Here is a 26,404-nt window from a genome sequence, read left to right on the forward strand (position 1 = left end):
CTTGCATATTCAAAAACCACATTTGGTTGATAGAATAGCTGTAAGAAATTCATTTGACTCTGGTTGTCTTATGTATACCTTAAAGTTGCTTTACTAATATTGTTTTTTTTTCTTTCAGGCCCTTTTCTCTGCCAATGCTGCTGCTTTGGCTTTAAGGATGTCTTCCCCAAGAGTCACAAATTTGAAGGATGTAAGTCTGACTTGTTGAAATTTTTCTTAATCTTTTTTTGCAGTTGCTTAGTCTTTTGTTTTCTAGGAAGGATATACAGTCTTACTTGCTAAGTAGCGACTTCATCTTCATTTTGCTTATGGACTAGCCTTGTATCAAATCTAAATATTGTTATGAAATGATAGATTTCCATTAAATTCTTAGACTCTTACTTTTATTTTTTTTCTCTGATGTATTAGTCTTCATTTACCAGTTGAAGGATTAAAATGACCAATTGATAGGCGTTGATAGTCTTCAAAGTCAATGTTGACAATTGAGTGTGAGTTTCTTTCATCAAAACCTTCTCAAATATTCTTGGCAAATTGAGTGTCTCTGTATGTTAATCCTGTTTTGCTTCCTTTGTAAACTAAAAAGAAACCAGTCACGTTCTGAGAACAATACGTTGGAAGTAACTGTCCATTAGCACTACTGATAATTTGATTACGTTCGATCTTTGCTAACTAAAAGTCTAAAATAGTGAAACAGATTTGTTTTGGAGCCTTAATTATTATCTTTTGTTGTCACAATAATTATTAAATAATTTGTCATTTTTTCTTGTAAGGTGGAAATATACGTCAGCGTTGGATCATAACGTGCGTAAGTGCTTCACAGACCTCTTGTTGGTTTAATGGCTTCTCTTTTGGTCAGAAATTTCGAAAGTTAAAGAGGTTCTGAAGAAGATGGAAGGTTCTGAGAAGTTTTGTCAGCTCTTCTTTCCTGTTTATTGTAGCTTTTTTCTTCTTTTTTTCGTTCATCTTGAGTTTTGAACATTTCAGGATGAGAAACAGAAAAAAATACATTTGTTGTCTTATTTTTTGAAGCATGAAAAATGAGTTAGATGCAAATTTAAAAGTAAACAAGCCATTGTGTTTCTTAGTCTCTTGTGCAAGGAAAACTAACAAAACACTTATCGTTTAAACACTTTACAAACTCTGAAGGACAAACAAAAGAGAATCATATTTTTTGAAGTGATCGAATGAGTGTTGCACCAATTTTTAATGAAATCACAAAGTATGCCAAATCCAAAGAATAAAAAAACAGAAGAATGGATCACAAAGTATGCCAAATCCAAAGAAAACAAACAGAAGAATGGATTGGTGTTACTACAAGAAAACTTACAAATGCCTAACTCTACAATTTTTAGACTTCATCTTTAGATTGCTGGAGAACTCTACTTTTACAAGCTAACTAGCTTATAAATCAAAATATTCCATTCCACAATAAATATCGACTTAAATCAAATGAAAATTATTGAATAGTTCAACCACTTGCTAACAGACATGTCCAAACCTAATTTTTTTTTAAAAAAAACATTATATATATTTTTGAAAAGCGTTTTTAAAATAAATACAAAAAGTAGACTTTCCAATTAGACTTCAATAGCAGACTGAAAATGAAGTCTACTTTGATAAGCTAACTAGCTTAAAAATAAAAAAATCTAATTCCGCAATAAGTATCGAATGAAATGAAATGAAATTCACTGGATAGTTCAATCACTTACTAACAAGCATTTCTAATTCAAAAAATTTAAAAAATACTTTATAAATTTGCCTAAAACGCGTTTTTAAAAAAACTGCAATAAGTAGACTTCTAAAGTAGACTTCTAAAGCAGACTTCAAACGTAGACTGGAGGAGAAGTCTACTTTTTCATAGTGAAATCTACTAAAGAAGTCTACTAAAAACAGGTTATTTTTGCAATTGACCAATCCGTTGACTTTTCCTTCAGTAGACTTCAGAAGTAGACTTCCGGCCAACAAGGTTACTTTAGCATTTGACCAAGCCATTGGCTAACAAAGTAGACTTCTATTGTAGACTTCATGTAAGAGTAGACTTCTCTGACAGTCTACTTTTGAAGTCTACTTTTTCAATAGAATTCTACGGAAAAAAGGTTATTTTTGCAATTGACTATCTTTAGTAGACTTCACAGCTTTAGTAGACTTCACTGTGAAGTCTACTAAAAAAAAGATTCCTTCTAAGTTTGACCGAAAAATATAAGTAGACTTCCCAAAGAAGTCTACAGTTTTTAGACTTCTTTCTGAAGTCTACTGCAACTTTCCGGAGTTTTATGAATTTTTTATTTTTTTTTAAAAACTTAAGTCAAACACTAAAATGACCTATACGTGTTTGGTCAAACTACAAAAGTAACTTAAAAGTAGACTTCTTGTGCAGACGTAAACAGTAGACTTTAGCTAGAAGTCTACATTAAAAAGTCAAAATACGGTCAACTACAAAAATAACCTCTTTTCTTTCGTAGACTTCTTAAGCCTTCAAATGAAGTCTACTATGTTTTTTTTTGTTTTCAAAGGATATCGAGTACACTTCTCGTGAGGTTTAATGAAGTCTACTTTTAAAAAGTCAATTGCAAAAATAACTTTATGTTGACTAGTAGACTTCAGTATACTTCACGAGAAGTCTACTTTCGCGATATGAAAACTGAAATATGGAGAAATTGAAGTGCGACGATTACCTTTAACAAAATTGAGCTCGGCTACAGTTCTTTTAAGCACCCAGAACTCAGGATTTCACCAAAAATAAGCAACCCAGATGTCAAGTAATTAGAAATCACCGAAAATGCATGACTTTTGGCATTGTAACTTAGCCCAGATGTTTTGGAAAAGAAATTATGAAAGAATGAGGAAGGTTATGAGTGAATGAGCTCAAATATTTACTTATTACAGCTTTAAAATTGGTTGAGAAACATTTATTCCATTTTCATGGTTGTTCATGGTGGTTGAAGAAATTGAAGAAGATGGCATTCTCGTAATTAAAAGGTCTTTAGAAGGTCCAATGAGACTTTAGCCAAATTAAAGAAAAATCGAAATAATAGATGTATAATAGCATTTTCGTTAATAGTTTAAGTGAGAAGGATAAAATTGTGAGAAAATGGTAAAAGTTGGAGAGAGAAGAAAAAGAGGTTGGTTTGGTATTTGACTTTAAAATATGGGTTAAATCTAAAACTCAATATGAAGAAATATATATCTTCAACTATTATACCTTAATTATTTATTGCCTAGGGAAAATGATGTATTTTTTTTTTGCTATGAATTAATTAATTTCAGTAGAGTATGTACAATTTAAAAGCTGATCTTTCGTAGAAATGCTAACATATGTAAAATTTACGACGAGATTTTGGCTGCTGTTAAGCCTGTTATGCTAAAATAATAATACTTAATTACTTACTAGTTGATCAATAGAAAAAATTTGGAGTATGAAATGATGGGAAAAAAATAGATAGAAGTTGACGGCTACTTAGGCAATGATACTACTTAAACACGGGTCTTCCTCCCCGGACACACGCAAATGATCCAATAATAATCATTCTCTTCTCTCTATCTCTTATTTATTTCTTGATTTTCTCTGCTCTCTCTCTCTCTCTCTTTTTTTAATTAATCATCCGCTAATCAAAGAGAGAGAGCCTTAATTAAAACCAAGAAATAGTGATCAAGAGAGAGAGATATGGAGGCGGAGGAAGAGAAGGAAAGAAGTAGTAGTATAAGCATGGTGGAGGCAAAGTTGCCGCCGGGATTCAGATTTCACCCAAAAGACGACGAGCTTGTCTGCGATTACCTTATGAGACGATCGCATCATCCTTCTCCTCCTCCTCCTCTTTTCTTGATCCATGTCGATCTCAACAAGTGCGAGCCCTGGGACATCCCCAGTACGTCTTCTTCTACTCAATATCTCTTCTTCTTTTCTTTCTTTCTTTCTTACTTTAAGATCACGTACCTGCTTCTTTACTTTCGATTATTAATTACAGACATGATCATCTAAATAATTCATAATTAAGAAGGGTTTATGTTTTGTTTGAGATATATTATAGCGGATTCACCTTCATCATGATTATATTTGAGATACGTTTTTCCTTTGTGTTCATCATAGTGGTTTAGAAACCAAACAAAAAACAAGATCAAATGCTTATATATAAAGATCGAAGTTAGTTAATCCTTATCGACTAAAAAAAAGTCCCAGCAATATCGTCTACAACCATCAGATACTGATGTCACCTGATAGTTTATTTTATTTTCATTCAAGATATTTTACAATGTAGTCCTCTATATATCATACCATCATGCATTATTCAAACATATACATATAATACTCTCATCCAAATAATATCGAAATTTCTAGAGACACATATTTACATATATTTATATCGAGAAGTTGACACTCTTGGCGTTATCCTCATCCAAATTCTTGAAAAAAAGCTTTGGATATATAACAAAATAAGATAATAACGACGAATAAGTCAGTTTCTAGATTTTGTTGGTTTGTAGCCTTTGAGTACGACATTTTTAGTATTAGCTTACGCCTCTAATGGGTCCTTGATTACTTTTTTTTTTTTAATCAGGATACTGACCCTTCATTTTCATTTTCAGCAGTGTAATAATTATTGAATGCTTAGTCCTCACTCATTTGATGAAGATTTTTTCTATTTATTTGATTAAAACAAAAGTAATATCACTATATACTAATAGATAATATGAAAATTAAGTGGCCCTGAAAAGTGGTTTTGACCACATACTGTTCACTGAGAAAAGTCCATAAAACTCCTAAGACATATATCTAAAAAATTGAGTTCTCTCTGATGTGGTGGATCCAAAAGATACGAAAAGATGTCAAAAAATATTGTGTATATTTCACATACAATTGTTCGCTGTAATCGAGACAAAATAGAGGAAAGATAAAACAACAACGGCAATAGAGAGAGAGTAGTTATTTACCATTTTTTAGTCGAGTCCAACTAAATTACAAATGATTTCTTATGTTTTACATCACTAACTAATATATTAACATATTAACAATAATATTATACCTATAACATTTAGATAATACTTGTTATTATTGTTACCACGCTACCAAATATCGGATAACATGCCAACAAACACTATCTATTATTGTTAACATCTTAATAAATATTTGATATTATTGTTAGCACGTTAACAAATATCATATATTTTACTGCACCATAGTAACAAACTATGTTAACATGTTACAATATTTAGATATAATTGTTAACAAGTAGAAATATTAACATATATCATTGTTAACAAGTATAGATATTAACATATATCATTGTTAACATGTAACAATAAGCATTGTTAACATGTTAATTTGTATTACATATTATTGTTAACATAATCCGGACAAACGATAACACTCATATGTAGTTATCGGATATATATACATTAAAATTAGCAAACGATAACCATAATACATAAACCGTTATTAATTTTATTCAAATAAAATGCAAGTGGATAGGTTCACAAGATTTTTTGTCAGAAAAGCTTATATTCTTGTCGGTTGATACGTTACTTGTAAGTAGGAGTAAAGTGGTGAAGAAAAGAGGACGTGGCAACTGACACTCAATTTTGAAGTATCTTTTGGTACTGAGTAAAACCACCCTTAAAACAAAATAAATTCCATTCATCATACCCATGCACACGCGTGGGATTCCTATTCGATGCCTTGCTTGAATAATCACATATTGATGACACTAATGGTTTGCACTAATTAATAACTTTTCGTAGATATACTAAATAAGTAAAATAGCCGATATTATTGAATATGGTTTAGGGTTTAGAGATATAGTATATTGTTTTGTTTGTTCTTTTTTTTTCAACATATATAGCCATATAACATTTTGTTTCAAAATGATAAGAAATGGCATGTGTGGGAGGGAAGGATTGGTATTTCTACAGCCAAAGGGATCGGAAATACGCAACGGGGCTGAGAACAAACCGAGCAACGGCCACCGGATATTGGAAAGCCACCGGAAAAGACAGAGCCATTCTAAGAAAAGGTAAGCTTGTTGGGATGAGGAAGACATTGGTGTTCTATCAAGGTCGAGCTCCCCGAGGTCGAAAAACTGATTGGGTCATGCACGAGTTTCGTCTCCAGGGATCCTTTGATCCTCCCAATCATTCTCTCAACTCTCCACAGGTAACACACCTCTTTCCACTTCTTGATCATCAATCAATGTCTCTTAATATTAAATGTATGCTGTTGTTTTTCATATGTTGTTGAGGGAATCAGGAAGACTGGGTCTTGTGTAGAGTGTTCCATAAGAATACAGAAAGAGTTTTATGCAGAGACAACACTGGGAGCTGTTTTCATGAGACAGCCTCTGCCTCCCTTCCTCCATTGATGGATTCTTGCATCAACTTTGACCAAGAACCCTCTTCTTACTTCGCTGATGACTATCACTTCATCATCAACGAGCAAGTGCCCTGCTTCTCCAATTTGTCACAGAACCAAACCCTAAACGCAGACCTAACCAGCTCAGTCTCTGAACTCAAGACTCCTTGCAAGAACCCTAACCCTTTGGTTCCTGGTAGTTCACCCCCAGCCACGCTCCCAGGGCTCGACACGTTCTGTTCTTCAGATCAGATGGTTCTCAGGGCTCTGCTCAGTCAGCTCACCAAGATCGATGGAAGCCTCACCTCTAAAGAAACACAGAGTTATGGAGACGGTAGCTCTGAGAGCCTCTTGACCGATATCGGTGCTTGGAATCGCTGATGGTCGAGTGTAACGAGAGATATATTATTCCTATATTCATATTCATGATTGAAACAATATTCTTCAGGGGGGTAATTAGGCGTTGGTGTCCGATTATAGAAACATTTTCTCACTCTTGTACCCCACTATATTCATGTAAAATACCACTTAAGACGCACATGCATTGTCAGGTTTGTACATCACATAAGCAGAACCTATCAAGTTAATTGAGGCTGCTTACTTTCATAGTGTTGCCAATCGGACTTGGAAACCATTTATAACTACTGCGAATGGCACTTTCATAGATATAACACGCTTGCTGTCATTTCTCGAGAAACAAAGTAAACATTTAGGAGGATCACATTATACTCCGCTATATATATTTACTGTTTCATTGGCGGATAGAGTTCACGAGGACGACTGTTGTCTTTAAGTTTAGATGATCCTAGTAAAACCTTATATATCAATGTAGATATAACTCTGTTTTGAGGTATTGGGATACACTCAAATAGGGTACCTATAAGGAGCTGGAAGTCTGCAAAAGCTTTGACGCTGCAGCTAAGCCACTGAGTATGGCACCTTCGACGTTTGGACTGACACAGAAATCTCCACAGATTGCAAGATTCCTGTTTCTATCCCAGAGGCACCTCTCCTCTACGGCTATGCTTTTGGCTGGAAATGCACTTCCCCTAGAGACAACAGATCATTAATCTTGACAAGAGACTACAGAAGGACTATGAGTCAGGATGCTTACCATCTGTGGGCTTTCATGAAGAAGGGGAGAGAACTAACTAGGCCTGAGCACAGAAACTCTTTGAACATCTCCTCAGATATTTTGTGAAGTGTTTCATTCGATAGCTTTTGGAGGCCGGTCTTGGCAATAACACTGTTGGCATAGTCTGGAGTAGAATGCAGTATCCATCTTTCACTAAAGAAATAGAGATAAGAAACCTAATATTTTAGAACACTGAAGCATTCTAAACCCCAGAAATTTGGTTGCAAACAACTCAAATACTGTAACTTTACACTTTTGGTTTAGTTACTGAAGTGATCTACCTATCAGTAGGCCGTCCTGGCTTAGTGCTATCACAATGAGCCCAGCTCAAAATCTGTGAATTTTTGAAAGACAAGCCTTTTGCTGGTATCTGTTCCAAGAATCATAGAATATGCAAACGAAACAAGTTAGCTAGGGCATTTTTTGCTGCAAACTTATGCAGACGAACCCAAACACTTTGGCTAGTAGATGGAACTATCAACATTGATTACACACTGGTCTTACTTACCAAAGACAATGGCTCCTTAAAAGCTAGCATAAGAGAGAAGCATGGAAGGACAGGAATATGTTGCAGCTTAGTCGCCAACTCCGGGACAAGATTTAAGTCTGTGTTAGGAAAGCAAATAAAAGTAAATATAGAGGAAGAATAGTGATTACGGTAAAGTGTAGGAGGACTGAAAGTGTTACCCAGTGGTGGTGGGAGTCCGGTTAATTGAGTAAACCTTGGAGAGCCAATGTTTTTATCTGATGCAACGACTCCATCGAAACGACCCAAGTATTCTCCTTTAGAATCTTTCAACAGCCATGGTAGCTCTTCCTCCAACCATTCCAGCTTGGCAATTCCAGTTCCAAACATACTTTGAACACCTACGAGATGAAGAAGATCACAAAGAGTAGTTGTTTCAGAGCTTTTGAGTTGAATCTCTGTGAGACTAGAAAGATTACCAGATTCGTGGCACAAGGCCTTTGATATAGAGTTCATGCCAGGAACACCCACATACTTGTTTGCATCCCCTTCCTGGACGCCAAGAAACTTGTTGGAGGCACAATCGAAACTCCCAAAAGCTTGTTTCCATAGAGAAACAAGACCTCTGGACTCCCACTCGTGAACAAGAGCCATTGCATCAGAGTTGCTCACAGAGAAAAAAGGAGCTCCATGGTCGAACATCAACTCCTTCCCGTCCTCTCCAATCTCTCTTCTTTGAGACATGCGACCACCGGGACCACGACCGGACTCGAAGATTGTGACGGAGACTCCATTCCTTGCCAGAGTCGATGCGCACACGGCTCCGGAAACTGCTCCGATGTAAATTTAGAAAAAAAAACTTATCTTCCACAATCGAAACACACAAAATAAAGAAAAAGAAAATCAGAGAATGAAAGTGAGAAAACCCACTTCCGCTTCCGATTACGGCGACTTTCATTGCGACGGAAAGGCTGCTCATTTGCTCCTTGCAATCGCCGGCGAAATTGTGGCTGGCCAGTGGCCTCGTCCTCGAAAAAGACTAGATGGGTCTCGTTTGCTATTTTGGCTGTGAAACTGCGTCCCGTTTTCATGTTCTAAAAACCACGGGTCGTCTGTTGACTATTTTGGTCCCAGTTATGTATTTGTAAAATTACCACGTGTGATTTTGGATTGCGTAGAAGAGTTGTGCTTTTTATATTTCAGGATAATATGGCTTTTCTGGTCAAACTAGTAAAAAAATAAAAAAATAAATAGAGAAGTTCTCTACAGTATTGGGCACGTGGGAGGAGAGACAATAAAGAAGTTGAAGCTTGACTGGGTTCCATTGTTCGCGTAACCATCGCACGTGCGATTATCAGCCACCGACCAGCCTTTTTTTCCGATCGTCGTAAATTTTCGCGAGTTCAATTTCCCGACTTTGAAAAATCGCCTCAGGTTTAGTGTTTTTCCTTGTTTTCCTTCAATTTTAAAAAAAACCCAATGTCTAGGGTTTGTGTTGCTCATTGATTCGACTAGGCGGTTTTGTGCTCATCTTTCGGGTATAACAATAATAATAATTATAATTCATTAAAGAGAAAAAAAAGAAAAGGATTTGAGTTAGTTTGACCTTGTTTTGACTTATAAATATGGTTTTGTAACTAGAGAATGCTTTGTTTCAGTTTCAGGTCAATATACATATATATCCCACCATTGAATAAACTAGCTCTGCTTGTGCACTGTGTCCAATGGCACACGTTGAGAATATGAATGTTCTTCAGCCTCCTTTCGATACCAAGTTACGGAATGCTACTCGAGCAAGGATGTAAGATATTGTTTAATTCCTCTGACTCTCTCTCGCTTACCATAATATCTGAGCCCTGCTTAATGTTGATTTGCTATTATCTCCAGCTATGCTTTCTTAGTAAGGAAGTTGAAGATAAGGCCTGAAAAGTTGAAAACTTTGACAGAGCACATAGACAATCACCTTGTGAAGCTGGCCAAATCAGAGGTTCCCTCTTCTACTTAATTTTGTATACTCAAAATTAATGCATATTCGTCCCACTCACTACTCTTGTTGATTGCAGAGGGAGTACTCAGATTTAGGAGATCTTGAAGCCCGCGTATATTCTATTCTCAATAGACTTAATCACTCTATACAGCAGCAGTATCAGCATCAGCATCAGCATCAGCAGCGCCGCCCTGTAATCAGGGCTCAAAGTGTCCATCCCCTGGATAACTCTGCTGCTGCAACTATCCAACATGGAAGCATTACTAACACAACCACTAATCTCTACACTGACGGTGGCAACGTCCATGCAGCTACTGGGCCATATGTCCTGCAAACTCCTTATCAGATGGTTGATGTTTGTAGGCCAGATGTACACCACCAGGTCCAGGCTACTTCTGGCTTCTTCACTAGCAGGAACAGTGCTACTACACCCAGGACTTGTCAACAGCTCCTCACTCCCACTCATTTGCCTATATTATCTCTACCTTTTGGTTCACCTAACCTCTACAGAGGAGCTGTTACGTCATCCGTCTCAATGCCAGTTTCTCAGGGTATTAGTACACTTCCATTTAACCCGAATCCTACGCCGAGAGTTGACGCTAATTACTCACATCTGCAAGGAATGCAACCAACTCCACTGCTACCTTATCAGCTAGGGAATAAGAGGCAACAACTCTTTCATCACCAAGCTCCTCTTGGACAACATTCTCAGCAACAGCTTTATCCTTCTCATCAGCAAGATCATTTACTATACGAGGATGCTTACCGGGCTCAGCCGGCTCCCGCTTTAGCTGCTCCTCTCAAGCATGTACCAAGCTTGGATTCTTACAAACAAGCTCTCCAGCGGCACCCCATAAATGTATTCAAACCATCCAAGTTTCAGCACCAACAGAATGCTGTTAAAGACCACTATATTGGTGCTCAAATTGCATCTGTCAGTACTAGCCAGCTGCAGACTTCTTTCCAACCACATCCTCATGATCAGAAGCAGTCGGCATCAGTCCTGGTTCAAAGGCAGCCTTCTCTACAGAACTCAACTCAAAAAATACCAGAAAACAATTATGCAGAGAGAAAACAAATTGGGGTTAAATTATGTCAAACAGCTCCTCTGCACCGTGAAGCTGTTCACTGCTGCTCGTCTGCAAGAGCGCCTATAAGAGGCCAACCTGTTTCCCCTGAGAGGAAACGTCTTCCGGATGGAAACAATACATCAAGTAAACAGGTCAGCGGAGATCGTACTCGAGATTATGTCAATCAGTTTCGGTGGCTTCTGTTTTTGTTCCATGCTCGTGATTGCAGCGCATCAGAAGATAAGTGTAAGACAACGTTCTGCGTAAAAGCCAAAAAACTACTGGAACATATGCAAAGCTGCAAGATCCCTGATTGCAAATATCCACGTTGTTCTCAAACTCGGGAATTGCTTCTTCATTACAAGGACTGCAGGAACAGAAAATGTCCTCTCTGTCCATGTGTCAAAAACTTCAAGAAGAAGGAAAAAGCGAGAGTTTTACGTCTCCGTGGAGCTAAGCGTAGCTCAGCTAATTTAAACCGTCGGCACAGGGAATCTTCAGAGCCTATGCAAGCATATAACAAAGGAGGTGCAGAAGCTCCATCTATTGATGATGATCTGCAACCCTCAGTTAAGCGCCTGAAAATAGAGCAACTCTCCCAAAATGCCTCTCCTGAGACAGAGAACCATTCAGTGCCAGACTGTAAATCTCATCCTTTGGCTAAGCAAGAGAAAAATAGCGATGACTGCAAAAGTGTCAGAGTTGAGGTTATGCCTATGGACATAGATATTTCTGATGCTTCGGGGATCCCCGTTACCCGGGAGCTGGAGAAGCATGTTTCTAAAGATATTCCCAAGGGTAGAGATGGTGCTGAATCTGCTATGGATGACAAGACTATATGTTTACCAAAGGAAGAGAATGTGAAACCGTGTGAGGACGTTGTAGACGCTTCTAAGATGGAAATCTCCTCACTCGTTGAATTGTTCACTCCAGAGCAAGTCAAGGAACATATCCGCAGTCTTCGTCAATGGGTAGGCCAGGTAAACCGTCAGATTTTAGTTCCTCAAGTAATAGATATTCTTGTTCCTTTGTTTTTTGTTTGTTTTATAGTAACTAAGAATGCAATTGGCTGATACTAGTTTTGCTTTGTTTGTAATTTTATCTTCAGAGTAAAACAAAGGCGGAAAAAAACATAGCAAAGGGGTGCTCCATGTCTGAGAATGCTTGCCAGTTATGTGCTGTTGAGAGGCTTGTATTTGAGCCAATACCTATCTACTGCTCACCTTGTGGTGTACGCGTTAAGAGAAATGCCTTGCACTATAGTGTTGCGGCTGGCGAGTCACGGCATTATGTCTGCGCAACTTGCTACAACGTAGCGCGCGAAAACTCTGTTTCTGTTGATGGAACTTCTATACCGAAAGCAAAGCTTGAGAAGAAGAAAAATGATGAACAAGTTGGAGAAGCGGTACGTATGCCTCATAACTTGTAAAAAATTTCTAAAAAATTTGCGTATTTTTTTTTACCGTGTATCTGAATCAATGGTTTCATGCAGTGGGTGCAATGTGACAAGTGTCAAGCGTGGCAGCATCAAATTTGTGCTTTGTTCAACAGTCGAAGAAATCATGGCGAAGCCACCAAGTACACTTGTCCTAATTGCTATATACAAGAGGTGGAGCAAGGAGAAAGAAGACCATTACCACAGAGTGCCATTCCGGGGGCAAAAAGTTTACCAGTGACTACTCTTAGCAACCATATAGAGCAGCGGTTATTCAAAAACTTGAAGAAGGAAAGACAAGAGAGGGCTAGGCTTCAAGGAAAAAGTTACGAGGAGGTAATCTTATGTTACTCTTTTGATGAATCTTATGTTTGTTTTCCTCTGCTAATTACTGTCAACAGTTTTACGTTTTTCTTCTATTGGATTATGCCCTTCACCAATTCACCTATAGGCTTTGATGGTATCACTGGCAAAGCTTGTCTAGTTTTAGGGTCTTTTGAGCAGCTATTTCTAATACAAACACCATCTACCTTCACTGTTGATATATCAGGTCCCTGGAGCCGAGTCACTTACTGTCAGAGTTGTGGCGTCGGTTGACAAAGTATTAGAAGTAAAGAAACATTTCCTTGAGCTTTTCCGAGAAGAAAATTATCCATCTGAATTCCCTTACAAGTCCAAGGTAGTGATATGCTTCTTTCGTGTATTTTTTATGATGCTTGTTGCATCATTGGCACTTACAAGATATATATGTTTTCTATTTCAGGTCATATTGTTGTTTCAGAAGATTGAAAGCGTCGAAGTATGCTTATTTGGCATGTTCGTCCAAGAATTTGGAACAGAATCTGGACCTCCCAATCAGCGGCGGGTCTACCTTTCCTATCTAGACTCGGTCAAGTATTTCAGACCTGAGGTGCGAACAGTATCTGGAGAAGCCCTACGCACGTTTGTGTACCATGAGATTCTCGTAAGCCACTTTTCCTCTACTTGTTTAGGCTTGCTTCACCGGCCAATGCATTGACTTCTGACTTGTTTCCCATCTGCAGATTGGCTATCTCGATTATTGTAAAAAACGTGGTTTTACAAGCTGCTATATATGGGCATGCCCCCCACTTAAGGGTGAAGATTATATTCTCTATTGTCATCCTGAAATCCAGAAGATGCCCAAGACTGACAAACTAAGGGAATGGTATGGAAATCGACCGCTCTTGTTTGTCAAGTGCAAATGTACATTTTGCTGGCGTTTGTTAATCCTCTCTTTTTTCAGGTACTTATCAATGCTAAGGAAAGCTTCAGAGGAAGATGTGGTGGTTGAATGTACAAACCTCTACGACCAATTCTTTGTCCAGTCTGGCGAATGTAGAGCTAATGTAACTGCTGCGAGGCTGCCATATTTCGATGGGGACTACTGGCCAGGTGCTGCTGAGGATTTAATACAGCAAATGAGCCAAGAAGATGATGGGACTAAGTCAAATAAAAAAGGATTGGCCAAAAAGGTCATATCCAAAAGAGCACTAAGAGCAGTTGGCCAAGTGAATGCCTCCAAGGATCTACTGACGATGCAAAAAGTAACTCTTGTTTTTTTTCTTTTCGTTCTAATTGTTTCATCTTTTGTTCATGCATTCTTGAATAACAAACTGCTGTTATTTGTTTCTGTAGCTCGGTGAGATCATCTGTCCGATGAAGGAAGATTTTATCATGGTTCATTTGCAACATTGCTGCAAGCACTGTTGCACTCTCATGGTATCTGGAAATCGGTGGGTGTGCAATCACTGCAAGAATTTTCAGATATGTGACAAGTAAGACCTCTGCTACATGAATATATGCAGGTTATTTGATAATTATTCAATTAAAATCAACTGTCTTTTTTGACCACAGGTGTAACGAGGTAGAACAGAAGCGCGCAGAGAAGGAGAGACATCCAATCAGCCAGAAAGAGAAGCACACACTATTTCCTGTAAGTTTCTTTGGTGGTAAGAGCTACATAAAGTTTTCATTCTTTCTTTTTGTAGAAAATGACAAAGGTGTGTGGATTCTTTGCAGGTGGCCATCAAAGACGTTCCCATTGAGATTGAGGACAAGAATGACAACATTGAGAGCGAATCCTTTGACAATAGACAAGCTTTCCTGAGTCTTTGCCAAGGCAACAACTATCAGTACGACACACTAAGGCGGGCAAAACATTCTTCCATGATGATACTCTACCATCTTCACAACCCAACTGCCCCTGCATTCGCAACCATATGCACCATCTGCCAACAAGAGGTTGAAAATGCTCAAGGCTGGCACTGCCAAGTTTGTGCGGGATATGATGTCTGCAATGCATGTTACCCTAAGGCGTCTATCGACCATTCACATAAGCTGATAAGCCGTTCATCTGCTACGGAAGCTACTGCACAGCAGAACGGGCAAGCTAATCAAAATTATCAAATCAATCTTAAGACGGTACTGTTTGATAAACTACTACCTACCTATTTTCGGATTTTGTTTTTGTTTTGTGTGTGTAGCTGCTAGAAACGAGTAATAAAGCTCGGTTTGTTGACACTGCAGATAAAAGAACTGCTTATACATGTAGCTGCATGCCGCACTGCACAGTGCCAATATCAAAAGTGTAACATGATGAAGATGCTCGTCAGACATTGTATAGCATGTAAGATTGGTCCTGGAGGTTGCACCAATTGTAAAAGATTTTGGGGTCTCATCAAACTCCATGCCCGCTGCTGTAGAGATTCCCAGTGCACTGTTTACAAATGCAGGTACATAGAGTTGAACATGTTTTTTTTTTTTTTTTTCTATATTGATTAAACCCGCTCTTGGGTTTGTATATAGCTAACTCTTGGGTGTTTGAATCTCGTTTCTCCAACAGAGATTTCAGAGCGATTAGTAGTAGACAACAACAACAGTCAGACAAAAGGCGTAGAGCTGCTGTAATGGAGATGATGCGGAAAAGGGCTGTTGAAGCCACCAACACTTGCTGACTCATCTGATCAAAGACATGCTTGCTGCATTCTCAACAGCATCTATGAAGGGATTCGGACTCTGTTGGTTTTTGCAGTGCTAACCTCAATCTGATAAGGGAGGAAACAAGAAGATATTGTATCGTTGACTTTTGGGGAAATAATGCAAGAAGTAGAAGCAAAGGAGGAGTTTAGTCTTCTTCTCTTCAGCACCATCTAACTATAAGTTAGATTAGAGGTACATATATATACATATAAATATATGCCAAATGAAGAAAGATGTAGTTAGGTGAATCTTTAATTTGATTCGACGAATTTCCGTCTTATTTGTTTATTGATTCTTTGTATTTGGCTGCAAAATTCCATCTTATTTGTTTATTGATTCTTTTGTAAAAAAAACGATAGGCATATGGTAATTTATTTCCCTCAGTAATATCATATTCTACTCCTGGATCATATAGTAAACACCAATAGTTAAGGTTATTTCAAGCCTCACCCTTTGTTTCTAATGTCTGCTTCAATGGTATGTAAAGCTGGTTTCTTGAACTCTGAGTTGCCATTCTTCTTCTCTGCAAAAAAAAAAAAAAAAATCGAGAGATTAGCAACGAAACAATAAATAAAGTGTCTCAGTTGACCATAGAAGAAGTAAAGTTTGATGTGGAGGACTGGAGGTTGGCTCTACCTTCCTTTCTCTCGGGCAGACACTTGGCTAGTCTATATTTCTACACCAAAAAGACAGATTTCGAAGACAATTCAGCGTTATGTAATGTGTCAGATTCAACAGATTGAGTAGGTACCTGCAAGTGGCTTTTCACTTGATAAATTGTCAAACCCTCAACATTCACCAGCTTCATAACAGCCTTAGGAGTTGCCTCTACATATATTATGAAAGCAACGCCTTCTTAGAGAGCGTTGACACTCACCTTTCTAGCTAGAAGAAGAGAAACATATATATAGATGCTAACTTACTCTCAGGCCCTTGAAGCTTCTTCACGGTCTCAAGAAAACACTCATGAAGCTCAGGACTTGTTTGTGGGCCACTGCTGATCCTGCAGAAGGCTGGGACAAAACTGAAGATGTCCCAACATTCAATGTGTATAGTTGATCATAGCATTGCATTTTACCACTGGCCCCAACACAACACAAGGCTGGGACAAAACTGCTGATCTTTGTGTATATTTATCCACTTGCTTGCATTGCATTTGTGTATAGTTGACCCATTCCTTCCATGAAGGTTAAAACATATCAAAGGAATCAAGTGTGGTTGTGTGATGTCTTAAACCCTGAAATATGATAATCTCTAACTTCGTAACAATTTAACAACATATTTGAACTCTAATTAATTCCGTTTTTAATATTTAGTTTCGACCAAATCAGTTCTTTAATCTTTTGTGCTCGTTAATGCTGACCAACTCTGTCATATCACATCACAGTTCACATGTTTGTGCATCTATCCAATGCACAATTGCGCATACTGTACATGTCTTTTATTACAGTGTGGCTTGATCAAACATAACTATTTTTTTCCCAAGTCGCAAATTAGAGTGACTCTTTCGATGTATGCAATACACACAATTATGTTGTTGTTTTGTAAAGTTGTCTTATTCCCCAAGTTTCCTTTAACACAAACTGCAAGATTTACACCAATCAATGAAAGTTTTCAGCTTTGGGGCCCTCAACCTTTGTTTTGTTGTTTCTTCTTTGTTTCTCCACATATTAGCTTTGTAGAAGTATGGTGATTGTATTAGTGATTGTGATTGTGAAGGATTCTCAATAGAGTCAGTCTTTGCCTTATGGCCCTTATCCATTAGAGAATCAAGAGATTCTTTGTAGGGACACTTCATTTCTTTCGTATATATATATATATATATTTTTTTTTTTTGAAATAAAAATGAGAGATTCTCCTTTTTTATATGTATATGTGATGCCTGATTCTCATAACTTCATATATATATATGTGGCTTGGCTCAGTTTGTGGTTTTAAATCAGATAGAGTCTGACCTGTCAGTATAATTACTAATGTTTTTCTCTGTGTGTGTGTGTGTATAAATTGCATCAACCAATTAAGTACTAGTGTACTACTGGTTCACAAAATTGAGAGGCCCATTGATTCAAAGGGAGGGCGAAATTGTAAGAATAGGAAACAGAGGGTGAAAGAGAAGAAGACACAAAATGCGCGGGCAAGAGAAAAGATAAAAGGAGAGAAAAAGCAGAGTCCCCGAATCCGTTGGCTTGGTCGCTCCGCAACTGGAACAAGCCCATGACTTTCCCGGAATCGGGCGTTGTGCACGCCACAATCACACAATAAACCAATGAATTTTTATGTATTTCAATCGATATCACAAGCTTGCAGATTTGGGATTCGATGAATAGCGTACCCAACTGGTCTTCGTATTTCTCCTCCGACGAGTTTTCCCGGCGAGCTGTTTTCGATGGAGGTGGCGCTGCTTGCTATTTCTGGGCCACCGCGATTTCGCTTCTCTTCATTCTTCTCTTTCACTTATTCTGTTCCGCTAAATTTCGCTTCTTCGACTTTGCTTCTTCCTCTTCCTCTTCCTCTTCTTCTTCTCCTTCACATGCCGACTCAGTTTCCCATGCCCAATCTAGGTAAAAAGTTTTAATCTTTTTTTTTTTTCTTTCCATTTCTTACGTTTCCTGTTCTCTGTGTTAGATCCTTCTCCATGAAAAAAACTTTGTTTGCTTCTGATATTGTACGCGTTTTGCTTTCAAATTTTCAAACTTTAAAGCGTTTTGCTTTGAAGGATTCTGCTTGAGAATGGCTCTAATATTTAGGCTCATATAATTGACCGATCGGTAACACTAACACACGAATCAACTTAATATCGTCTTGATGTGTGTGATTAGTAGAATTCTTATTCTTTTTGCATCTGTACGATTTCGGTTACAGTTATCTAGAACCGTTAAGTCATCTGATTCTCCTACTTTTCCTCTATATGCTTTGAAGGATATCCAGACTAGTCTCTGATGAAGATTTGAAAAGCCTGATCGAACATCTGGAGGAAAGAAATGAGGCTGCTGAGATCTGGGAAAATGTTATTCACAAAAGCAACGATCGCATTTCATACACTGCTAAACGCTGCAAGCCACAAGTAATTCAAAACTTAATGCGTGTTTCGTAGACATTCTCACTTTTCACAGTCTCTTAGCTGGATTTGCTTTTACTCTGATGACTCTGAATGCATAGAAGCCTTGCTTGTTTTTAGGGTGGTGGTCCTATGCAGTACCTAAGTGTTACCGTATTTGAGGATTGCTCCGCAGAGATTTTGAGGGACTTTTACATGGACAACGATTATAGGAAGCAATGGGATAAGACTGTGGTTGAGCATGAGCAATTGCAGGTTGACAGTAATAGTGGAATTGAGATTGGTCGCACAATTAAAAAATTTCCCTTGTTGACATCGCGGGAGTACGTACTAGCTTGGAAGTTGTGGGAGGGAAAGGACACGTTCTACTGTTTCACAAAGGTAATAAATCATCAACTAAAACTTGTCTCTTTCACGGACGGATCTTGACAAATTAACTTGAATTTTTTTGCCTCATCGGTTATTTGCTAGGAATGTGATCACAACATGGTACCTCGACAGAGGAAGTATGTACGTGTAAGTTATTTTAGATCTGGTTGGCGGATCAGGAGAGGCAAGTGGTTTGTTTATCCATAATGGAACTTAACAGTTATCGTATGAATAGACCATATAATCAGAGATAGATTGGTCGTGGTGAATTGGTTTTCTTTTCTGTCTGTGCGTTTCATCATTTTTTCTAACTTTGATGCATTACTGCTGCAGTTCCCGGTAGAAATGCCTGTGAGATCAAAATGTTTCACCAGGAAGATGCTGGGCTAAATGTTGAGATGGCAAAGCTCGCTTTCTCGAAAGGCGTTTGGAGTTACATCTGTAAGATGGAAAATGCGCTTCGTAAATACATTGCAATCAGTCATAGACCCCAGGTGGCCATTCTGTCTGCTGTCAGCTTAATAAATAAGGTGAGATGTTAGTGATCCCCGGGATTTCTGTTACTGTAAAAATGAACTCAACTGTCCTGAGATTGACTATGCCTGGAAGCAACCTGTTTGGTCTTGGCCTCGGTTTCTTTGACATCCTCGTTGTTCCTACAGGTTCCATCAGAGTTAGAAAGCCAGACAGAGGATGTCACAGCCTCCATGGGAACTAGTAGTGGTGAAGGAATAGTGACTCATGTAGCCAGACAGAAGAAAGTATTGAGAAAGCCATCAAAGAAACTGATAACAAATGGTCTGGTTCTTGTGGGCGGTGCGATCTGCTTGTCCCGTGGTCACTCAGCCTTAGGTGCTAAACTAGCATTGGCTTACCTCTTGACGAAGCTGAACAAACGTGGAACTCCTCTGAAGCAGACCACCCAGAACACCAGGAGTTAAGTAAGACTCCTCTTATCATTGGGTTAGAGAAAGGTTTTTGCGTTAGCAATGGCTCTGACCACGTGAGCTCTGGTAGGTTTTGGTCTTCAAAGTGTTGTACCTTTAGGGGAAAGATTTGCATTTTGTGTTCATATGGTTGTAAAAGTTTGTGTAATAGGTATTCTTTAGTTTAAAGTCTATATTACAAAATTATTATTATTCTTCCTGTACCACTTCCCCATGTAATAATATTTGCTCAGTTACAAAATTTACAGCAGAAATAGTCTCTTCCTCTACCACTTCCCCATGATCATTATTATTCTTTTCTCACACTTTCATTTTCAGTAATTGAATGTTCATCAGAGACGGCGTTATTGGCTTTGTATTCTTGGTACAACGAGTTCCGCTCATGCTGGTTACCCTCTAATTCTTCCTCACTGCTCCATTTTCTTACGAATTTGGGAACCATGTTTCTTACATCGCGCGACTCAGAAACTTCAACCATATCATTAACTCTTTCAAACCGGACTGCACTCACTTTTCTGGCATTCCCAGCTAGTATCTGTCCACAAAGGGAGTCAGAGAATAAAGAGATGCTTTTTGCTTAATATGGTGCAAAAAGAAAAGTGCTATTTTTGAGTCGATCTACCTCTAGTCTATAAATCTGGTACTTCTCCTTCTGATCTTGACGCTCGTGTTTACCCTCTTCTTGTTCATTATGCTCTTCCCAGTTTTCCTTTTCGAGGACTACCGTCACACTCTCACCAGTCTTTGGGATATACCCAAAGGCCTCACATACAAAACCTGAGACTGTTTCGTACTGATGGCCCTGCTTGCAAATAACCAAATTTACGGAATAAAGGGATTAGCCACCAAGCAACCTTAAAGATCTGTTCTGTTTTCTAGAGGGACAGATTAAAGAGTAGATTACCTCTGGCATCTTCATGTTGAGTTCTTCAGATAACTGGTCAATCGAAGTGTTGGCATCAACATCATATATCCCCTCAGCTCTCATCACGATATAACCCGTTTTCTTCTGAATCTCCTCCTACATAGCCCAAGATAATGGAAGTGAGAAACAACGTCAAGTAATAGACCCAACCCTTGAAGCATATAAGTCTAATATTTCAGCAGCAGTTTAAAATGAGGACACACTTGCCTTTGAATCGTTTTCATCAAATATTTCACCAACGATCTCTTCGACCACATCTTCGAGAGTTACTATCTGCACGGATAAATATTAGACAACCTTGCAAGAGAGAAAAAAATAAATAAAGTATAGAGGAGGAACATACTCCAATGGTTCCGCCGTATTCGTTAAGAACAACTGCCATGTGAACTTTTCTTATTCTAAACTCCCTAAGAAGATTCCAAACCGACATTGAATCTGCAAATATTGACTTGAATCAAATTTCCTTCAGTGTGAACAAATAATGCCTAAGGTTTCGATATGAAATTAAAAGATTGAATGCAATGGTTATTACCAGGGACAAAATATGCAGGTTTATGTGCCATGCCCACTAGGGTTATACTTTCTAGCAGTTCACCCTTCAAAACAAAAGAGAAGATATGAAATTCATTCATCACAAGTGCACAACTATATGTTGTCCTCACACGCCGTCAATGAAAGGAAACGAATACAAGAAAGAGAAATAGAAGCAGCCAGACCTTTGGGACATAATCTAGGAGATCCATAGCATATGCAATACCAACTATGTTATCAATCCTCTGCTCAAAAACAGGAACCCTGTGAATAAAACCTTTGAGCATAACGAATAATCCTAACGTTCATTAAAAAAAGGTTTAATTGTGAAAATTTAGGAGACCTTGAGTACTGATGGGTCACCCAGAAATTGTGGAAATCGACAAGGCTGCCTCTGCCATCTATGGCAACTACATCGACAAGAGGAGTCATCACCTCTCGAACATGTGTATCCTTTATCTCTAACACATTTTCAATCATATCCTGCAACGTGAATCATTTGAATTTATCACAAGTTTATGGTACAGACTCATCGAAAAACTAACCATACTAAAACACAAATTCATACCTGCTCTTCCTCTTCTATGGCCCCACTTAATTCTGCACCACGTAGCATCAGTTTCAGTTCATCTTCAGTAACAAATGGCTCACTGACACAAAAAAGAACAAGGAAAGATGGATTGTATATACAGACATATATATATATATATATTGATTTGGATAGACAAGTACAATCTTGAATGAATCTGAGGCGTACCTTCGCCCTTTCAAACCAAGGATTTTCAGAATTCCCATCGAAAGGTATGTCACAACTCTCCCAACAGGATATAATATCAAGGAAAGCCACGCCACTGGTCTGACCTAGAGGCACAGTAAGACAACATAAATCAAGAGTATTTCGTCTCATCATATTTGCCTTTGCTGATGATAAGTGATTAAAACTTACCACAATCCTTGCAACCTCTTGAGCATTGTGAACCGCTACACTTTTTGGAGTTATTTCAGTCAGGAGTAATATGGCAACCTGTGATCGATCGTTCAAGAATCAAAAACCTACCTCAGTCAGATTTTAGAGGAATAAGTAAAAAAATTTAGACTTACAGTCATCAAACCAGTAGCTGCACTAACACCAGCTTCACCAAAAATAGCTGTTGCCGCTTCCGTGACCAGGGCAGTTGCAGCAATATTCACAACACTAAGAAGAGAGGAAAGACCTCAGGTTAGAGACCTAATTCTTTTTCAACCAAAAAACAAGATTCAAACTAGTAAAAGAAAAGCAGCACGTTGTTCCAATAAGTATGGTTGTCAAGAATCTGGTAACATCACTGCGCAGCATTCTAAAGACCCCATTTTCGGGCTCTTTTTCAGCCAGCTCACGCACCTGAGACGGAATTAAAAAAACACATTTCAGAAAGTGTCGAAGAGCTTATCATTTCTAATGACTTGATTACCTTCCAGGGCCAAAGAGTGGTGATGGAGGTCTCTGCCATGGAGAAGAATGCTGATAGACCGAGAAGCACAGCTAAGATAAGACCTTGTTCTCTAAGAAGCTTAAGAACCTGACAAGTTTTTGGCCAAGCATTCTTCAACAAGAGCAATACGCTCTGACCAAAAGCGTCATAATTTGTTGATGCTTTCCGGCTGCATCCATATAACAAAACTCCAAACACCAAAACGAAAACTGGGATTCCTCGTTTCAGTAGAGTCTCAAGCGAACCAGCTTCCTCGCCGGAATCGGGACTCGTCGCGCTATACACTAGAAACCGGCTTCTGTGGCTATGTTTAGGTTGTTCACAACATCTTTGACGGAATCTAGTAAAGCTCAAGCTGGAGGGATTAGAGGAGGAGACACAGAGTGTGATTGTAGGGTTGTATCTCTGAACAAGTCTTACTGAATTTTGATATTGTCGAGTGGTGGCAATGACAGATCGGCCAAGAACCGATATGTCAATTGCCATATATGAATTGGAGAAGACAAGTGAGGAAATCTCACACCTTTTCGATATACAACAAAGTATCTCCTTTTCAATTCTCAGAGTGTAATTTAAGGAGATTCATGTGTTTGCTCGAAGAAAGGCACAGCGAAGGAGGGTTAAAAAAAGAAGAGAATTTTGCGTTGTTGAGCCATCATACCAGACCGGTTCAGTTTCTTGGTTAACTGTTTAATTGGTTCGGTACACTAACGAATGTTGGTTTAATGACAAATTACAAGTATTTTTTATTTTAGATTACATAATCAGACCAATCGGTCAAATACGATGTCTGGTCCATGGTCAAACCGGGAATCTTATAAAGCATTTTGGGATTCTCTTTCCCACCAATCAATCTCGCCGGGTTTCCAACCGCCGTCGTACGCGGCGGCACATCCTTGAGCACCACCGAACCCGATCCAATCTTAGCTCCATGACCGATTGTAATATTCCCCAATATACAAGTCCCGGCTCCGATCAAAACTCCATCGCCAATCTTCGGATGCCGGTCGCCGCTCTGTTTCCCTGTTCCTCCGAGCGTCACGCCGTGGAGAATCGAAACGTCGTCTCCAACCACCGCCGTTTCTCCGATCACCACCCCCGTCGCGTGGTCTAACAAAATCCCTTTACCGATCTTCGCTCCCGGATGAAAATCGACGGCAAAAGCTTCTGATACTCTGTTTTGGATCAATAAAGCTACCATTTTTCTGTCTTGCGTCCAGAGCTTGTGGGCGATCCGATGAGCTTGACAAGCGAGGAAACCTTTGAAGCTAAGGAAACAATGGATGTAGCTTAAGCAAGCTGGGTCTCTTTCTTTTACTGCTAATAGATCTTGCTTCACCGATCCGATGATCTCTGGGCTTTCTTCTAAAACGCTGATGAACAATTCGAAGAGTGTGTTGCATGGTAATGTCAAAGTGCTGAGCTTTACGGAGAGGATGTGGGCCAAAGCGGAATCTAATGATGGATGCGACGTAATCGAAGAGTAATAGTAGCTTGACAAAATGGGTTCTCGCTCAACGTCGGATTTTGCTTCTTCCTGCATCTTGATCCACACATCATCGATTTGAGTTTTCCCGCGTGAAATCCGATCAAAGAAACAGGGTCGGAAGGAATGGAACCGTGAATCATCGTCTTGTGTCTTTCCGGTTCTGCAAGTGTCGATGCACGGTGCCATTGAATCTTTGGTTTTGGGAGGAAGACAAGAAAAGAGAGGATGGCTGTGTGGAGAGGAAGATGAACAGAGCTTTATATAGAGTAAATTTGGCTTCTACTATATTCCTTACTGAAAATGAGGTTGAGGTAAATGAATATACTATTCTTTATTTTTATTTTTTTCATTCTGAAATTTGTGTTAATTAATAACTCAAACAGTTTTGTTAACTAAATTTTGTTTTGTTGCTAATGTGAGACACATTTAAGACGCTTTTTTGTAATTTTGCTTGAATGGTGGTAGAGTTTGTTGTTATTAATATGCTTATCTACACATTTAAGGCTCATCAGTCATCACATGTTTTTTTTGTGCCACCTACTTTTGTATATCAGTATCGTCAACCTCCTAATTTGTTTTTATTATCTACATCTACTTAAATGACTCATTCAAAGTAAAAATCAAAATATATACTAATGCTTTTCAGATAACTTGAAAATACAGAATTTCAATCCCAACATTGAGAACAGTAGTAGTATGTTTGGAATCTGTTAATTAATGACAAAAGAAATTATTGAGAAAATTGAACCCGGTTTGTAAAGCTAAAAAAGAAAGAAAATGGTTGCTAAGGAATAGTAGAAAAAAGGTGACGTTTGTAGTGACATGTCTATGTTTGTCCTAAAGTTACGTGAAGCCATCACCCTTTGACTCGAAGAGTCCCTAGATTACAGGTTATCTGAATCTAATCATATTTATCGTTCTTGTAGTTAATATCTGATTAATTTGATTTTACTTGGAAATATTTTAATTAAGTAGTACATTCTTTATTCTTTATCTGATTTTGTTTTATTCAGAGCCTCTCCTCCACACTAACACCAAGAGGAAGATCAAGTTATCAATGAATCGATGGTCTGAGCATTGCGGCTAGAAAACATCTATCATGCGTTAGTGGTGTGTCCTGATTTTAAAATGGATTGGAACCTATATCATCCTTAGTAGTAGATGTGCTTCTTGGTCGGTAAATGGCATTTGCATTAGTATTTCTTGTGGCGTCCGGAAACATCACCTTTTAAGGATACTGGATATCTCCCGAATAGTGCCTCAAGACTCTACTTTCATAGTCACTTCACTTTTAGAAGGTGACAAATATTTTTGCAATTGTCTAATGCTAGCTTCATAAATATATGGTAAGCTCCTATTACAGTAAAAAATGAAGAAATAAAATTAGGTGCAATGACCATCTTGAGGCTCCCTCAAGGACTCCTTCAAGTGCCGACATTTGGTGCACGAGTCGACAATGGTTGTCCATACGAGTATCTCCACTGACCACAAGCCTCACATTTCTCCAGCTTCACCTCGTTTTCAAGCGTGCAGAACTTGCAAGACCAGACTTTGTACTTCGTCTCCCTTTCCTTTGGCTTTGCTGCAGTGCACAGCTCGCATACCGGAGCCAACAACTGCCTCCCAAGAAAACAAGACAGAAACTGAATAACGGAATAGGATAGCAGGAAGCTTCAAGTTTCGATTCGAAAAACATACAATCTCCTGAGGAAGTAAAATATTTGAAAGACTTACCGGGTTCAATAAGGTGCATTCTGCACACTCCCACATTGCAGATTCTTCTCTGCCTTGGTTTGCATTGTAACCGGTCGATGGCGAAGTTTCTGATGCTTTCATGAAACCAGAGCTCGGTTCATCATTGGAGGAAGAAGAAGGACCCTGATCGCCTGGGCTGCAATTTCTTTTAGTACATCTTGTTTCAGAAGCTTCTTGTGTTAAATCAATGACATCTGATCCCCACTGATGACTGGAAGATGGAGGGTACGAATTGGCGTTTGACCAGCTGCTGCATCTTTTTACTGACCTTGAATTCAAGCTCGTACAAGTTTCCCTGACGGAAACAGGTGACTTACATGTATCACCATCATTCTCTTCGTCTTCAAAAGCTTCTGCGGATTGGGAACCACACCAGATATCATCAAGTAAACGCCTTTCTGCAGCCATTGCAGCAGCCTGAA

General features: G+C 38.7%; 7 protein-coding genes across 8 annotated transcripts in view; 3 read left to right on the forward strand and 4 right to left on the reverse strand.

Annotated features, from left to right (window-relative positions):
- Window positions 1–3,508: 3,508 nt before the first annotated feature.
- LOC18011402 (NAC domain-containing protein 21/22) lies at window positions 3,509–6,947 on the forward strand. Its single transcript, XM_006392516.2, has 3 exons — window positions 3,509–3,866; window positions 5,868–6,148; window positions 6,242–6,947. The coding sequence occupies exons 1-3, from the start codon at window positions 3,665–3,667 to the stop codon at window positions 6,722–6,724; spliced, it is 966 nt and encodes a 321-aa protein (XP_006392578.1). The 5' UTR covers window positions 3,509–3,664; the 3' UTR covers window positions 6,725–6,947.
- A 35-nt stretch (window positions 6,948–6,982) lies between these two features.
- LOC18011391 (renalase) lies at window positions 6,983–8,998 on the reverse strand. Its single transcript, XM_006392517.2, has 7 exons — window positions 8,875–8,998; window positions 8,424–8,774; window positions 8,166–8,345; window positions 7,987–8,084; window positions 7,760–7,848; window positions 7,458–7,631; window positions 6,983–7,392 (listed from the first exon to the last, which is right to left on the reverse strand). Exons 1-7 carry the CDS (start codon window positions 8,921–8,923, stop codon window positions 7,221–7,223), a joined length of 1,113 nt encoding a protein of 370 aa, XP_006392579.1. The 5' UTR covers window positions 8,924–8,998; the 3' UTR covers window positions 6,983–7,220.
- Window positions 8,999–10,253: 1,255 nt separating this feature from the next.
- Window positions 10,254–15,618, forward strand: LOC18011389 (histone acetyltransferase HAC4). The gene is made up of 12 exons (XM_024150303.1): window positions 10,254–11,981; window positions 12,110–12,406; window positions 12,494–12,772; window positions 12,987–13,115; window positions 13,200–13,400; window positions 13,480–13,622; window positions 13,701–14,001; window positions 14,093–14,232; window positions 14,312–14,390; window positions 14,477–14,878; window positions 14,984–15,189; window positions 15,300–15,618. Exons 1-12 carry the CDS (start codon window positions 10,278–10,280, stop codon window positions 15,409–15,411), a joined length of 3,993 nt encoding a protein of 1,330 aa, XP_024006071.1. The 5' UTR covers window positions 10,254–10,277; the 3' UTR covers window positions 15,412–15,618.
- Window positions 15,619–17,425: 1,807 nt separating this feature from the next.
- Window positions 17,426–20,060, forward strand: LOC18011390. Of its 2 annotated transcripts, none has more exons than XM_006392519.2 (6): window positions 17,426–17,997; window positions 18,365–18,500; window positions 18,615–18,875; window positions 18,966–19,047; window positions 19,197–19,393; window positions 19,526–20,039. In XM_006392519.2, exons 1-6 carry the CDS (start codon window positions 17,756–17,758, stop codon window positions 19,802–19,804), a joined length of 1,197 nt encoding a protein of 398 aa, XP_006392581.1. In that variant the 5' UTR covers window positions 17,426–17,755; the 3' UTR covers window positions 19,805–20,039. The 2 variants fall into 2 exon arrangements, with proteins under 2 accessions (XP_006392581.1, XP_006392582.1); XM_006392520.2 differs by having other exon boundaries at window positions 17,435–17,997; window positions 18,356–18,500; window positions 19,526–20,060.
- LOC18011398 (DUF21 domain-containing protein At1g55930, chloroplastic) lies at window positions 20,011–23,379 on the reverse strand. The gene is made up of 14 exons (XM_006392521.2): window positions 22,718–23,379; window positions 22,550–22,647; window positions 22,368–22,461; window positions 22,213–22,290; window positions 22,024–22,127; window positions 21,835–21,916; window positions 21,610–21,749; window positions 21,452–21,530; window positions 21,268–21,331; window positions 21,079–21,170; window positions 20,943–21,008; window positions 20,715–20,831; window positions 20,433–20,612; window positions 20,011–20,345 (listed from the first exon to the last, which is right to left on the reverse strand). Exons 1-14 carry the CDS (start codon window positions 23,222–23,224, stop codon window positions 20,100–20,102), a joined length of 1,947 nt encoding a protein of 648 aa, XP_006392583.1. The 5' UTR covers window positions 23,225–23,379; the 3' UTR covers window positions 20,011–20,099.
- A 46-nt stretch (window positions 23,380–23,425) lies between these two features.
- Window positions 23,426–24,545, reverse strand: LOC18011406 (serine acetyltransferase 1, chloroplastic). The gene has a single exon (XM_006392522.2). The coding sequence runs from the start codon at window positions 24,411–24,413 to the stop codon at window positions 23,490–23,492; it is 924 nt and encodes a 307-aa protein (XP_006392584.1). The 5' UTR covers window positions 24,414–24,545; the 3' UTR covers window positions 23,426–23,489.
- A 933-nt stretch (window positions 24,546–25,478) lies between these two features.
- LOC18011409 overlaps window positions 25,479–26,404 on the reverse strand; it is a 2,047-nt gene continuing 1,121 nt past the window's right edge. Inside the window, 2 exon segments of the mRNA XM_006392524.2 lie at window positions 25,479–25,843; window positions 25,962–26,404. The exon segment at window positions 25,962–26,404 is cut by the window's right edge and continues 84 nt beyond it. Coding sequence (XP_006392586.2) covers window positions 25,652–25,843; window positions 25,962–26,404 — 635 coding nt within the window. The 3' untranslated portion in view covers window positions 25,479–25,651.

Source organism: Eutrema salsugineum, unplaced genomic scaffold (genome assembly GCF_000478725.1).
Source record: "Eutrema salsugineum unplaced genomic scaffold, Eutsalg1_0 scaffold_7, whole genome shotgun sequence".
NCBI classification, from domain to species: Eukaryota; Viridiplantae; Streptophyta; class Magnoliopsida; order Brassicales; family Brassicaceae; genus Eutrema; species Eutrema salsugineum.